The sequence below is a fragment of the Colius striatus genome, chromosome 2 (assembly GCF_028858725.1).
Source record: "Colius striatus isolate bColStr4 chromosome 2, bColStr4.1.hap1, whole genome shotgun sequence".
In the NCBI taxonomy this organism is placed as follows: domain Eukaryota; kingdom Metazoa; phylum Chordata; class Aves; order Coliiformes; family Coliidae; genus Colius; species Colius striatus.
The window spans coordinates 44,426,428-44,438,445 of record NC_084760.1 but is presented as its reverse complement, the minus strand read 5'-3'; the positions used below and the strand labels follow the sequence as shown (position 1 = coordinate 44,438,445).

The window sequence follows — 12,018 nt, the reverse complement described above, 5'->3', positions numbered from 1 at the left end:
GTTTTCTCCTAAGAAAAAAAAGGTAGAGGGAAATTGCCTATCTTCTTCTGCTCAGGCACCTTGTATTTGATCCCTACATTTCCCAACCATGGGAGTTACATGTGTTGCAATTTTGGGGATCATCCACTGCAACTGGCTCTTACCTCCACTGCCCACAGAAGCAGGGATGGCAGGCTGCTTGCTTTTTGCATGTCTTTAAGAACCATGGTGCAGCCACCTAACATTTCCACAGTGAAAGGCACTTGAAGGGAAAAGAAACTGTGTTTGTCCTGTCTTGACAGCCAGAAAATGTATGTCCAAAACCTCGCTGAGCCATGTATTTCTTTTTTTCAGTGGTAGAGCATCGTGGAGATGCTATGCATTCGTCTTCAGAAAAAGCAAGTTAGGAGCAAGGAGTCAGGAACACCAGTTCCTTACAGCAAATGTTTTGACTGCAAAAGCATTCTGCCTGTTGTGCAGATGTGCTGTTTGTCAAAAATGTCTCCACAAAAAGAAAGCAAAAGGCCTCCTTGAGAATGGCATCCAAGGGGTTTTCAACGGTGCCTTTGGAGGCAAGACAGGAGCTAATTTGAACAGGAATTGAACAAAAATTGTATTGGTCTATTGTAAAGATAATCATAGAATCATTTCATTTGGGAAAGATCTTTAAGATTCTTGAGTCTACCCATTCCTCTCACCCTGCCAAGCCCACCACTAACCCATGTCCCTCAGCACCTCAGCCACACGGCTCTGCAATAGCTCCAGGGATGGGAACTCCACCACCTTCCTGGGCAGCCTGGGACAGGGGCTGACAACCCTCTCAGGGAAAAAGTTCTTCCTCAGCTTAAATGTAAACCTCCCCTGGGGCAACTTGAGGGCATTTCCTCTTGTCCTGTCACTCATCTGTGAGACCAACCTCCACCTCACTACAACCTCCTATCAGGGAGCTGTAGAGAATGATTACATGTCCCGTCAAGCTGCTCTTGTCCAGGCTGAACACCGCCAGGGCCCTCAGCCCCTCCCCAGCACACTTGTGCTCCAGCCCCTTCCCCAGCTCCGCTGCCCGGCTCTGGACACGCTGCGGCCCCTCAGTGTCCCTCTGGCAGTGAGGGGCCCAACACTGAACACAGCACTCGAGCTGCGGCCTCACCAGGGCCCAGCACAGGGGACGGCCACTGCCCTGGGCCTGCTGCCACACCACTGCTGATACAAGCCAGGGTGCCACTGGCCTTCTTGCCCACCTGGGCACGCTGCTGCCTCATCTTCAGCCACTGGCACCAATCCCTCAGTCCCTTTCCCTCTGGGCAACTTTCCAGCCCCTCTCTTCCAACATGAGGGATATGGCAGGAGTCTTTTTGATCACAAAGGCTGCTATTCCAGGATGACATAGGAATCATAAGCTTGCAGAGAGTGCTTCAACCTGTCATATTTACACACACTGAAAGCAGGGAGATGTACTGGTGATGACATGTATGAAAGAAAAAAAGTAAAAATGGCAGAGATTGTGCTCTGGTGTCTCAGAAATCAATGGTAACAGATTGGCATTACAAGAGAAAAATATTCAGCTATTACACCAATAACAAGCATCTTCCAGGACTAAACCTTCCTCTTGGCATTACAAAGCTGAACATCCCAAAAAAGACATGCAATCCGATGATGTGGCCTATATGGAAGGTGCTTTTGACAGTTTTAGGCTTTCAGAAGAAGGTTGAGCTCCAGAACAGTAGCTGATAGGATGTTACTTGTTGCACATTGGATGGTCATTTGAGTGTGATGGTGAAAGACAGGGTTGGAAAACACAGCCCTGTCTTTCTAGAATAGAGAATCTCTGAAACTGTGCCCAGACCTTGTCTTGAAGGGGATTGAGTGTGAACAGATGCTCAAGAAAAAAAGAAAACATTTCTTCCTTAGCATGGTCAGCCATAATTACTGCTAAAATTATGGTCTCTAGTTTCAGTCCATTAGTAATAGAAGTTCTGACTATGCCAAGAAGCAGATTTGTGTTGTGGAAAGCACTTTTACAGGAGAAATAGTTCAATATTTGTACCTGGCCAAGCCAGTACTCATAAATTATTGGATCACAGTATTTTCATATGTTTACAGGGAGAAAACACCAGCTCCAGACTCACTGACCTAGCAGTAGGAGACAAAGACATAGAAGTGATTTCTCAGCATTACCTTTTTTTATGCTAAATAACAGAAACAGCACTGGGTTCTAACTAACATACTGAGCTCAGTCCAAAATTTTACCCTATGAGAGCTACTCTTTAGCACAGATCATAAGGTACTTACACTCCACATCTTTGCAGGGGCAACAAGGGATGAAAAGGCCTCTACTTTTGTGCTTAATTTCAAAAAGAGAGCTACATAAAAATGGGGAAATTGTTAAAAAGAAGACAAAAGGGACAAGTAAAAGAGTTAAAGCCTAGCAAATAGATTCTTTGCAAGCACCACGGGAGCTATTTAAGGCCACTATATTGGAGACTCAGAGAAAATGTATGATACCTATTAAAAAAAGCCCCGAGAAAGAGCAAAAGGAAAAGGTCATAGCAAAACAGTGGGATGAAGGAGGTTTTTTAGAAAGAAGCAGTTGAAATCATATCCAAACATGGAAAATAGAAAAGATAATAAACTGTACCTGACAGAGTGTAGAACACAATAAGGCAACTCACCAGAGAACTGCAGGAAGAACTTGCAAAAGGCAAAGAAACCTCTTAAAAATCAGTCTTTTTTTTTTTTTTACTCTTCCTCAAACACATCTGGAACAGGAAACCTAATACAAGTTTGTAGGGCAGGAGATTGCCAGAGCAGTAAAGCTTATGCCACTCGATGGAAGCTAAATGAAATATCTGCAGCTGCATTCACCTTGCAAGAAGGAAGGGAGGTCTTCATACTGAACTCTCCTTTGTGGGGACTCATCCAAAGACTTATCTTAAATGTAAAGGAGGTGTAAGTGAGGAAATAAGCACCAATAAATCACCACCACCCAGATCTTATTCCCCCTCAAAAATCTCTTAAGGGAATTCAAGGATGAAAGAGCTGCCCTCTTGACTGCAGCATGGGGTCTGTTGCTTAACAACAGTTCACTATGCCAAGATAGCGAGATGAGAATGTTATAAAAACAAGAAGCCAACCAATTTAAAAGATTCTACAGGACTGCAAGCCAGGATTGTACCAGTTATATAGGGAAAAACAATAAGAGGGAAAATTCTGTCCTAAAACCCTGCTAGAGCTCTCTGAAGGAGGTAGTGGATTTGGGGACTAGAGAGATCACAGTGCAGGAGGAAGAAAGCAACACTATGGGCCTGAGTTGCTGGAGAGTGAGGTCATGGGCAGCACTGGAAGGGAGGTGGTCACTGTTGGGGCTACAGTGGTCAATTTGATCATAAAAGATCTAGAAAAGCAGTTGAATGGAAATGCAGCCAAAATTGGTGCTGCACTGTTGAGGGTAATGAAGGTGACGGCATCGGAAGGGTCTCATTTTGACTGTCTGCCTTGTAAACTGGCTGATGAAATTCAGTGCAGAGTGATGTAGAGTGATGCACATAGGAAAAATCAAACTAATTTTATGCCGAATGAACGTCTCTGTGTTGGTTATTTTATTTCCCAGTAGAGAGTGGGAAAGCAGATAATTAGCAGAGGAAGAGAGAACAGGGATCAGCATCATTACACTGTATTGCTTGATATGAGCCAGGAATTTTGTGACCCTTTATTTGCTCTTTCTTGATTTTCCTGTTTGAGAGAGAAAGCGTTTACTTTTTTTTAATGACAGCTAATATCCCCACGCAAGAAGAGGAAAGAGATAGAGGCACCAAGACCCATTTGGAGAGTGAAATCTGAGGTCTGGTGAGCCTTCAACCTCCCTCTTATCAGGGAAGCATCAATTAGAAAAAGCTCTGACAGGTAATTTCTCTGCTATTTATACAGACTGCACTCATCCAGAAAGGTCCATGTTCCCATGCAAAAAAAAGCCAGTGCATTGTATGTAGGCAAGAGTGACAGAGCAGCAGATGGGCATAATAACAGGACTCATTGGGCCAGACGTCTTCATTCTGCCTGCCATTTCTTTTCCTTGCAGGGCATATGTACTGACTGTCACCACAAGAAAAGAACAGATCTTTAAAATGTGCAGCACCAGACAATATGGTAGCTCCAGATTTGTGTGGGGAGTGGGATTTCGCTGCTCTGTGCAGATTGTTTCCTTTAAAATGTTTTTGCAAAAGTCGTTATATTTCACTGAAAATAAGATATAGAGGAAAACATTGGGAAAAACAAAATAACTTACAACCAGGATCCAATCCCATCCAGGCTCAGAAAAACACCCTGTCTTTTGGAGCTGCAATTTTCAGTGCTGTTTTAATTGGGATTTGATCATAGAACATAGATCATAGAATGGTAGGGGTTGGAAGGGACCTTTAGAGATCATCTAGTCCAACCCCCCTGCAGAAGCAGGTTTACCTAGATCAGGTCGCATAGGAATGAATCCAGGCGGGTCTTGAAGACCTCCAAGGAAGGAGACTCCACAACCCCTCTGGGCAGCCTGTGCCAGGGCTCCCTCACCTGAACAGTGAAATAGTTTTTTCTTATATTTAAGTGGAACTTTTTGTGTTCCAGCTTCATCCCATTACCCCTTGTCCTGTTGCTAACTACAATAGAAAAAAAGTGATGCCCCAACCTCCTGACACCCACTCTTTAGATATTTGTAAATATTAATAAGATCTCCCCTCAGTCTCTTCTTCTCCAGACTAAACAGCCCCAGTTCCCTCAGCCTTTCCTCATAAGGAATATGTTCCATTCCCCCGATCATCTTGGTGGCCCTGCACTGGACTCTCTCCAGAAGCTCTCTATCCCTCTAGAGCTGGGGAGCCCAGAAGTAGACACAGGACTCCAGATGAGGCCTCACCAGGGCAGAGTAGAGGGGGAGAAGAACCTCCCTCGACCTGCTGGCCACACTCTTCTTGATGCATCCCATGATGCCATTGGCCTCCTTGGCCATGAGGGCACATTGCTGGCTTGTGGTTAGTTTATTATCAACAAGCACTCCCAGGTCTGGTTTTCGTGAGTTTGTTACCCAAAATACCTGTACTTTCAAGATGTGGAGTGCCATGAAAGCTTCTCAAGAGAGGGATGAATAGATGACTGCATTAAAGCAACGTGGTTATAGATGAAAACCGACAGCCACGCAGGATCACTTCATTATTCCCCTCCTGCACATGCTCTGTTGTAGTCTATGAAAGTATCTCTGCTTTCTTACTGAAAAATATGTTTTGTTCTTCAGTCTTAAGGACTCCCACTTTTTTTGCTTTTCTCACTAAATTCACTGGTCAGAGAAAACGCATTAGTAGAGAAAAACAGATGATGACTGAAGAAAGATCTGCTGAAATACTGAGAATTTCCACAGTGACTTCAGAGTACCAAGTCACGTGGGTTGTTCAAGTCTGGGACTCACACACACTAAATCAAAACCTGGATCAGTCGCATCAAAAACAAAAGAGCTTATTAACAGTGGCCTAACTTTACAACATAGAGAACTACAGTTTCTCCAGAGCTGCTGAGAAGGTATTTTAACAACCCAAAGTTCATTGGGAGGCTAGAGTAGATGCTGTAGGGGATATGTAAAGTTCCCTAAAATATTCCTCTCCTAGGAACAACTGAGGGGGGAAAGTGGGAAAACAAAACAAGCAGTTTGCAGCTCCTCTTCCAGACTGAAATCTCAGCAGAGACTTTGATGATGTCTTTCTCCTCACCTTTCCATTTATTAATTCCTCATCCAAGGTTCACAGAGGCCATGGGAAATAGTGTTGGCTTTATCCAAGCTGGCTGTGTGTAGTGCAAGAAGACGAGGTCTCTCATTGCTCTCTTTTAGGTCTCTCTACCTACATTTTTCACTTCTACCAATCCCTGTTTTGTTTCATTGTGTTCCCTTACACTTCTTGGGTTTCCCCAATCCTGTGGCTCTTTCCCCTCCCCCAGTCCAAGGATGCCTTCAGACATGACAAGATTTCGGTAGACCTTGTCATTACCAGTACTCACAAAAACAGGGAAGACACGGGAACATGATACATGACATCATTTAAAAGACAATGGGCCAATTGTCTACATGAAAGGTACCTATGGTGACTGCACATGACAGGACAGATGAGAGTGGACATAATCATCATAGCAGAAAAGACTGCTGCAAATAGCCGCTTTACAGCCCCACAACAGGTGCTTGTGAATGACTCCAATAGATGCCTTTCTAGGTGGTCTCAGCAGAGAAGCCTTTGGGAATTAGGGGACAAGAACGATGCTCTCCAATAGATCCTTCTAGAAAAGGTCTCTGAGAGATGCTGAAGGGGTGACAGTGGAATACAGCAATCCATCCATTTCTGCTTATTAGCCAGTCGTGGTAATAACAGTTTTACCAGGATCCCAGATAAAAATTTGATCCCCAGAACTTAATCAGGCTCCCTCATGGGTCTTGCTATGAGAATCAGTGAGGAAAAGGACACCCAAGAGGATGTTATTCCAACCAGACCTTTTTCACTCACCATTGACTGAATTTCACTGTGGGAAACGGAGGAAAGCTCCATGTGTTTAGCACTTCTGACATTAATTTTGTGCAAAAACAACGAGATGTGCTGATAATGGTCCTTTGGGGCTAGGCTTGAAGAATCTGTCCTAATGGTTAAGGTAAGATCATGGGGGCTCAAGTAACCACACTGCACACACCAGAGTTACATCTCCCGTTTTTTCTCTTTTTAATTATTGAGAGGAGGGGATGACAGTTGGGTCAGACAGTTGAGAAGCTGCTCCCAAAGCCACCACGGTGCCTTCTCTTCCCAGAGGGCTTCCTCTTGGGTTCCTATTTCCCCTTCCAGATGGGTGGGATGCAGCAGAACTTCTTGCAGTTGTAGGAGTGGGCCCACACGTCCACCTTGGTACACTTGCTGGCGCAGTACCCCACGTCAGGGCAGTGCTTCATTATCTGCCCGTAGCCTGCGAGGGGGAAACAGACGGAGAGTGGTTGTGTGAGGATAAGTGCCTCTGTGTCCCACTGTCGTGCCCTCCCACCACCTCCAGTGGCCAGAAGCACGAGACTCTGCTTCTTGGGAGGTCTTGCTTCACCCCTCACTGACCAGCACTCCTGTTCAAGCCCATCCCCAAAGCAAGAAGGGACCTTGAAGTGTTTGAGTTTGAGAACTCCCTCTCCCCCTAACTGGTGACTAAAAGGCCAGTTGATGTCACAGGAGCAGTTTGGCAAAGAGGTGCTTCCAAGGAAAGCACATTCATTCCCCTCATGAGACGTAGCCCAAAAGAAAAGTTCTTAAAGTTGGTTATCTGGCCAGTTTTGCACTTCTCTTTAAGAGACAGGGTCAGAGCAAAACAGTAAACGCAACAAAAAAGTTGTTCCCAAAAAAATCTAACTGCTGTGTTTCACAGGAGTCAGCCCCTGTGGGAAGCAGAAGACCTGCATGTGTTAAAAAATATTCAAGTTCCAAACACAAGGTACCAGGGTGGAAGATTGGTGGCCTAAAGTAGCTGGGAAAGGATGTCCAGAGTGAATGGATGTTGGATGGGGAACCCTTTTAGGCCCAGAATATTCCTTTTATTCATTGGAGAGGGTCGAATCAGAACCAAAGAAGTTCCATATGTATCTGTATGTATCAGCACTACATGTTCAAAATGCAAAGGAACTGCACCCTGAAGAGATATACTCAGAGCTGGTTTGGCACAAAAGGTAGCATAATCTGAGCAGGAAACACCAAGGAGGTTGGTGTCTCTGAGAAAGACATCCAGCACTCAGTACTCCATGGCTAAAATACACCAGGGCCCAGCTCACCTTGACCTAGAGAGTGACAAAAATGTCTAAAACATCCTAAATGTGCATCTTGCAGTATTTTAAGATGAGCTTTACTTTAAAGACTTATTTGTCTGCACATGAACATGGAGCCCTATTTAAGGCAACTTGAGGTAACTGAGTCATCTGCACATTTCACAGAATCACAGATTGGTATGGTTTGGAAGGGACCTCTAGAGCTCATCCAACCCAACCCCTTGCTAAAGCAGGTTCCTCTCCATCAGGTAGGAACACAGCACTCATCTCCATAACCAAAGGACAAGGAACATTAGTGTGAGCAACAAAATCCCACCCTTTAAAGCCAATAGAGACCACTGTTGTTCAAACTCCCTGTCAAGCAAGGCCCACTCTGATCCTCATCACTCTGGTTCCCACACCATTGTCCAGCCTACTTTTCAATGCAAATCACCCTCCTACCTGGGACAGTCAGGGAGACCAGCAGGACAACAGCAAAGATCAGGTACAGGAACCTCATGGTTGGAGTTCAGCTGTGATCTCAGTGAGGCTGGAGAGAGGAGAGTTGGAGAGAGAGAGCACGAGCTGGATATTGCTGAGTGGCAAGGCTGGGGATCCTCATATTTATAGTGCATATCTGAGCAGAGAGGAGGGATCTGGAGGAGGTCCTGTTGCTCACAGTTCACTGCACAGAGCAACTGCTGGCCCTTCCACTCTGCACCTGGGCAACTTGGCAAAATCCTGCTCTCCCCAGATCTGGTATCAATACCCAATTCAAATGAAAACCATTGAGTGTGACAGGAGCGAATAGTGAGCAGATAGAAGAGATCTGCTGGGGCAGAGAGATCCAAGTGGAGACAAGATCAATATCAAAGGGCTTCAGCACTTTCTCAGCCTTTGGCAGGGATGAAATTGCATGCAATAAGACTGAGCTATGGCTATGATGCACCAGTAACTTTCTTTCAATTGTCTAGACCCGTTCCTGTGTGTGGCTGGCCATGATGAGAGGGGTCTTGGTGTGACCAGCCTTGGCTTGGGAAAGATTCAATGTCCACCTACTACTTTGGGAACCCTGTTCACAAAATCCCTCTGACAAATTTACCCAATATCATGTAACCTGTTGGGTATGTAACCTGTTTTGTGACCACCTCTGACACCACCAATGGGCAGGAGCACTGGGGCTGAGAACCTTTTCCCAGGAGCCTGGATCACAGAATCATTTAATTTGGAAAAGATCTTTAAGATCATCAGGTGCAACCCCTCCCCTCACAGTGCCAAGCCCACCGCTAACCCACGTCCCTCAGCACCTCAGCTACACGGCTTTGCAATAGCTCCAGGGATGGGGACTCCACCAGCTCCCTGGGCAGCCTGGGACAGGGGCTGACAACCCTCTCAGGGAAAAAGTTCTTCCTCAGCTCCAATCTAAACCTCCCCTGGGACAACTTGAGGCCATTTCCTCTTGTCCTATCATTCATTACTTGGGAGAAGAGACTGAACTCCACCTCACTGCAACCTCCTGTCAGGGAGTTGCCAAGAGTGATGATGTCTCCCCTCAGGCTCCTCTTCTCCAGGCCCTTTCCCTCTGGGCAACTTTCTCGCCCCTCTGCCCCAAGCTTGTACTATTGCATAGATGAGCTGACCACTTGGAGGCACCCCAATCATCACCTCTTCCTCACAAAACCTCCAGACAGCTCTGAGGTCTCAAGCGTGCTTTATTTCTGGTATGGAGACAGACTGATTCCTTCTTCTGGAGGAGCTCTGATGATGGCAGGTTATTCAGTGAAAGGAAAGCTGACTGCAAGGAGTCTGCAAGGCAGAAGGATCTCAGCACTGAATGGCATCACAAGCAGATGGCAAATGAGAGTATGTGATGGCAAACTTGCTTTCACCTTCCAACAAAGAATTGTCCCCAAAGAGCAACCCAAAATGCCACCTCAGTGTCCAGAGAGAGTCAGAGAAGAAAAGCGAGTACTAGGATTTACTGAAATGGGTACTGACAGAAATCAGTGTGTCCCTTTTACAGTTTCAAGGTTAATTCATGCTGTATACTATGAATGCTGCTGGTGTCTCTGTCTCTTCAAATGTAGAGCAGAACAAGAAGAAGCACAAAGGATAGTGGAAAGGATGGTGAAAACTGAGGACTCATTTTGAGACAGTGAAATAGTAATTATAGTGGAGCAATTCCACTCCAGCAGTGTAAAAACTGTGTCGGTAAAAGCAGTGTCCTAACAAAAAGAGAACTGTAATTTTCTACTGCTTATAACCACAGAACTAGGAGATGACATATAAAAGTATGATGAACAAAGACATTCCTCTTTTACTCTGCACACAACGAGATGGTGCAACTCACTGCCATGAGTATTGTGGAGGAAAAGTCCTGTAAATGTGTTCAGAAAGTAATAGGGCAGTCAGTGTGTCTGGGAAGTTTGCTCTGCTCTGAGCAGTTGGCTGGACCAGATGACCTTCAGAGCTCCCTTACACCTTGTATTATTCTATTCGGCCATGAAATCTGTAAAATCAATTTAGGGGCATTCAGCACAATGATATGGATGCATACCCAACTCAACAACCTCCAAATCTCAGGCTGCTGGAATTGGATGGGTTTCCCAACATACTGTTGCTGTATGTTTGCTATGTTCTTCCACTCTTATAAGCATCAACTATTCACCACTGTCAGACTGAAGACACTTGGCCAGACTGATCCCTGCTACACAAGGAGCAACCAAGCTGAGGAAGGGGCTGGAGCACAAGTCTGCTGGGGAGGGCTGAGGGCCCTGGAGGTGTTCAGCTTAGAGAAGAGGAGCCTGAGGGGAGACGTGATCACTCTCTACAAGTACCTGACAGGAGGTTATGGCTGGGGATGGGAGTGGTCAATCTCTGTTCCTAATTGACAGGACAAGAAGAAACAACCTCAAACTGAGCCAGGAAGGTTTAGATTGGAGATGAGACACAATTTCTTCATTCAAAGTGCTGTCCAGTCCTGGTATAGGCAGCCTGGGGAAGTGGTGGAGTACCCATCCCTGGAGGTAGCCTGAAGCCATATAGCTGTGAGGCTGAGGGACATGGGTTAGTGGTGTTTGTGGCAGTGCTGGGGGAATGGTTGGACTCAATCTTTTCCAACATCAACAATTCTATGACTCTTTAATTCTATGAAAGCATCCAAAACACATTTGAATTATTTAATTAATACATTTAATTAATAATAATTTTAAATTAATTAAAATTAAGTAAACTTTCCCATGTTAATGACAAATCTCAAAGAACACCAGAATAGTGGGGGTTGGAAGGAAGGACCCCTAGATCTCATCCAGCCCAATCTCCTGCTAAAGCAGGTTCCACTCAACCAGGGGGCACAGGAATGTATCCAAGTGGGTTTGGAGACCTCCCAAGAAGGAGACTCAACACCCTGCCTGGGCAGCCTGGGCCAGAGCTCCCTCACCTCCTTATGACTCCATCTGCAAAGCCAAGCCCCTTGCTGGGACTGAGTATCTGAACAGGAGAGGTAATGCACAGGAGAGCAAGGCCATGAGAGGTGACTACTGGATTGGCTGGTGCAGGAGCCCATCTACAGCCATTTGACAATAGTGTGAGGTCAAATTCCTCTGGCAGCAGCTTTTTCTTTGTACTTTCTCTGTATTGACCTCTGACTCTGAGGTCAGTTATGAGACCATGTCATTCTGAAGCCTTACACAGCAAGGTGGCTGTCCTCATTGGTAAATTGTTATCATGGTCTTGGTCATGCTTTTTTCCCAAGGCCACTTGCAAATGCATTTCCCACTGCACTTCATGTGTCTCCTGGGACAGGTATGATTTCCAACATGACTGGGACATGGTCATCCTGCTTTGAGTGGGAGAGAGTTTAATACTATGGATGTTGCCAGGGTATGCCCACTAGCCTCAGAACCATAGAGTGGGCCCTGGTACCATTCACTTTACCACAAAAGAAGCAACCATGATGTTACTGGGTGTTGTCACCAAAAATGCATTAAACTGTAGATGTCCTCAGAGTCACTCCTCCATTTGCCCCAGGCAGAGCTCCTGACAACCCTAAATCATTCCTCTCAAAAAGATGTCAAGCCTCTTTGAGAATACCAACAATAACTTGCCTTCCCTACCTAATTTCCCATACTTCAGACACCATTCTCCTTCCCACCAGAAATCCTGTCCTACATACAACACTTAACTGCAGTTTCAACAGCTTACTGTTTCTCATCTTCATCATGGGGAACATATATTCCCTTCCT

The 12,018-nt window shown here is 45.5% G+C and overlaps 1 protein-coding gene across 1 annotated transcript; it reads right to left on the bottom strand.

Moving 5' to 3' along the window:
• Positions 1-6,823: 6,823 nt before the first annotated feature.
• LOC133624984 (cygnin-like) lies at positions 6,824-8,294 on the bottom strand. Its single transcript, XM_061991037.1, has 2 exons — positions 8,237-8,294; positions 6,824-6,957 (listed from the first exon to the last, which is right to left on the bottom strand). Exons 1-2 carry the CDS (start codon positions 8,292-8,294, stop codon positions 6,824-6,826), a joined length of 192 nt encoding a protein of 63 aa, XP_061847021.1.
• Between the last annotated feature and the right edge of the window lie 3,724 nt (positions 8,295-12,018).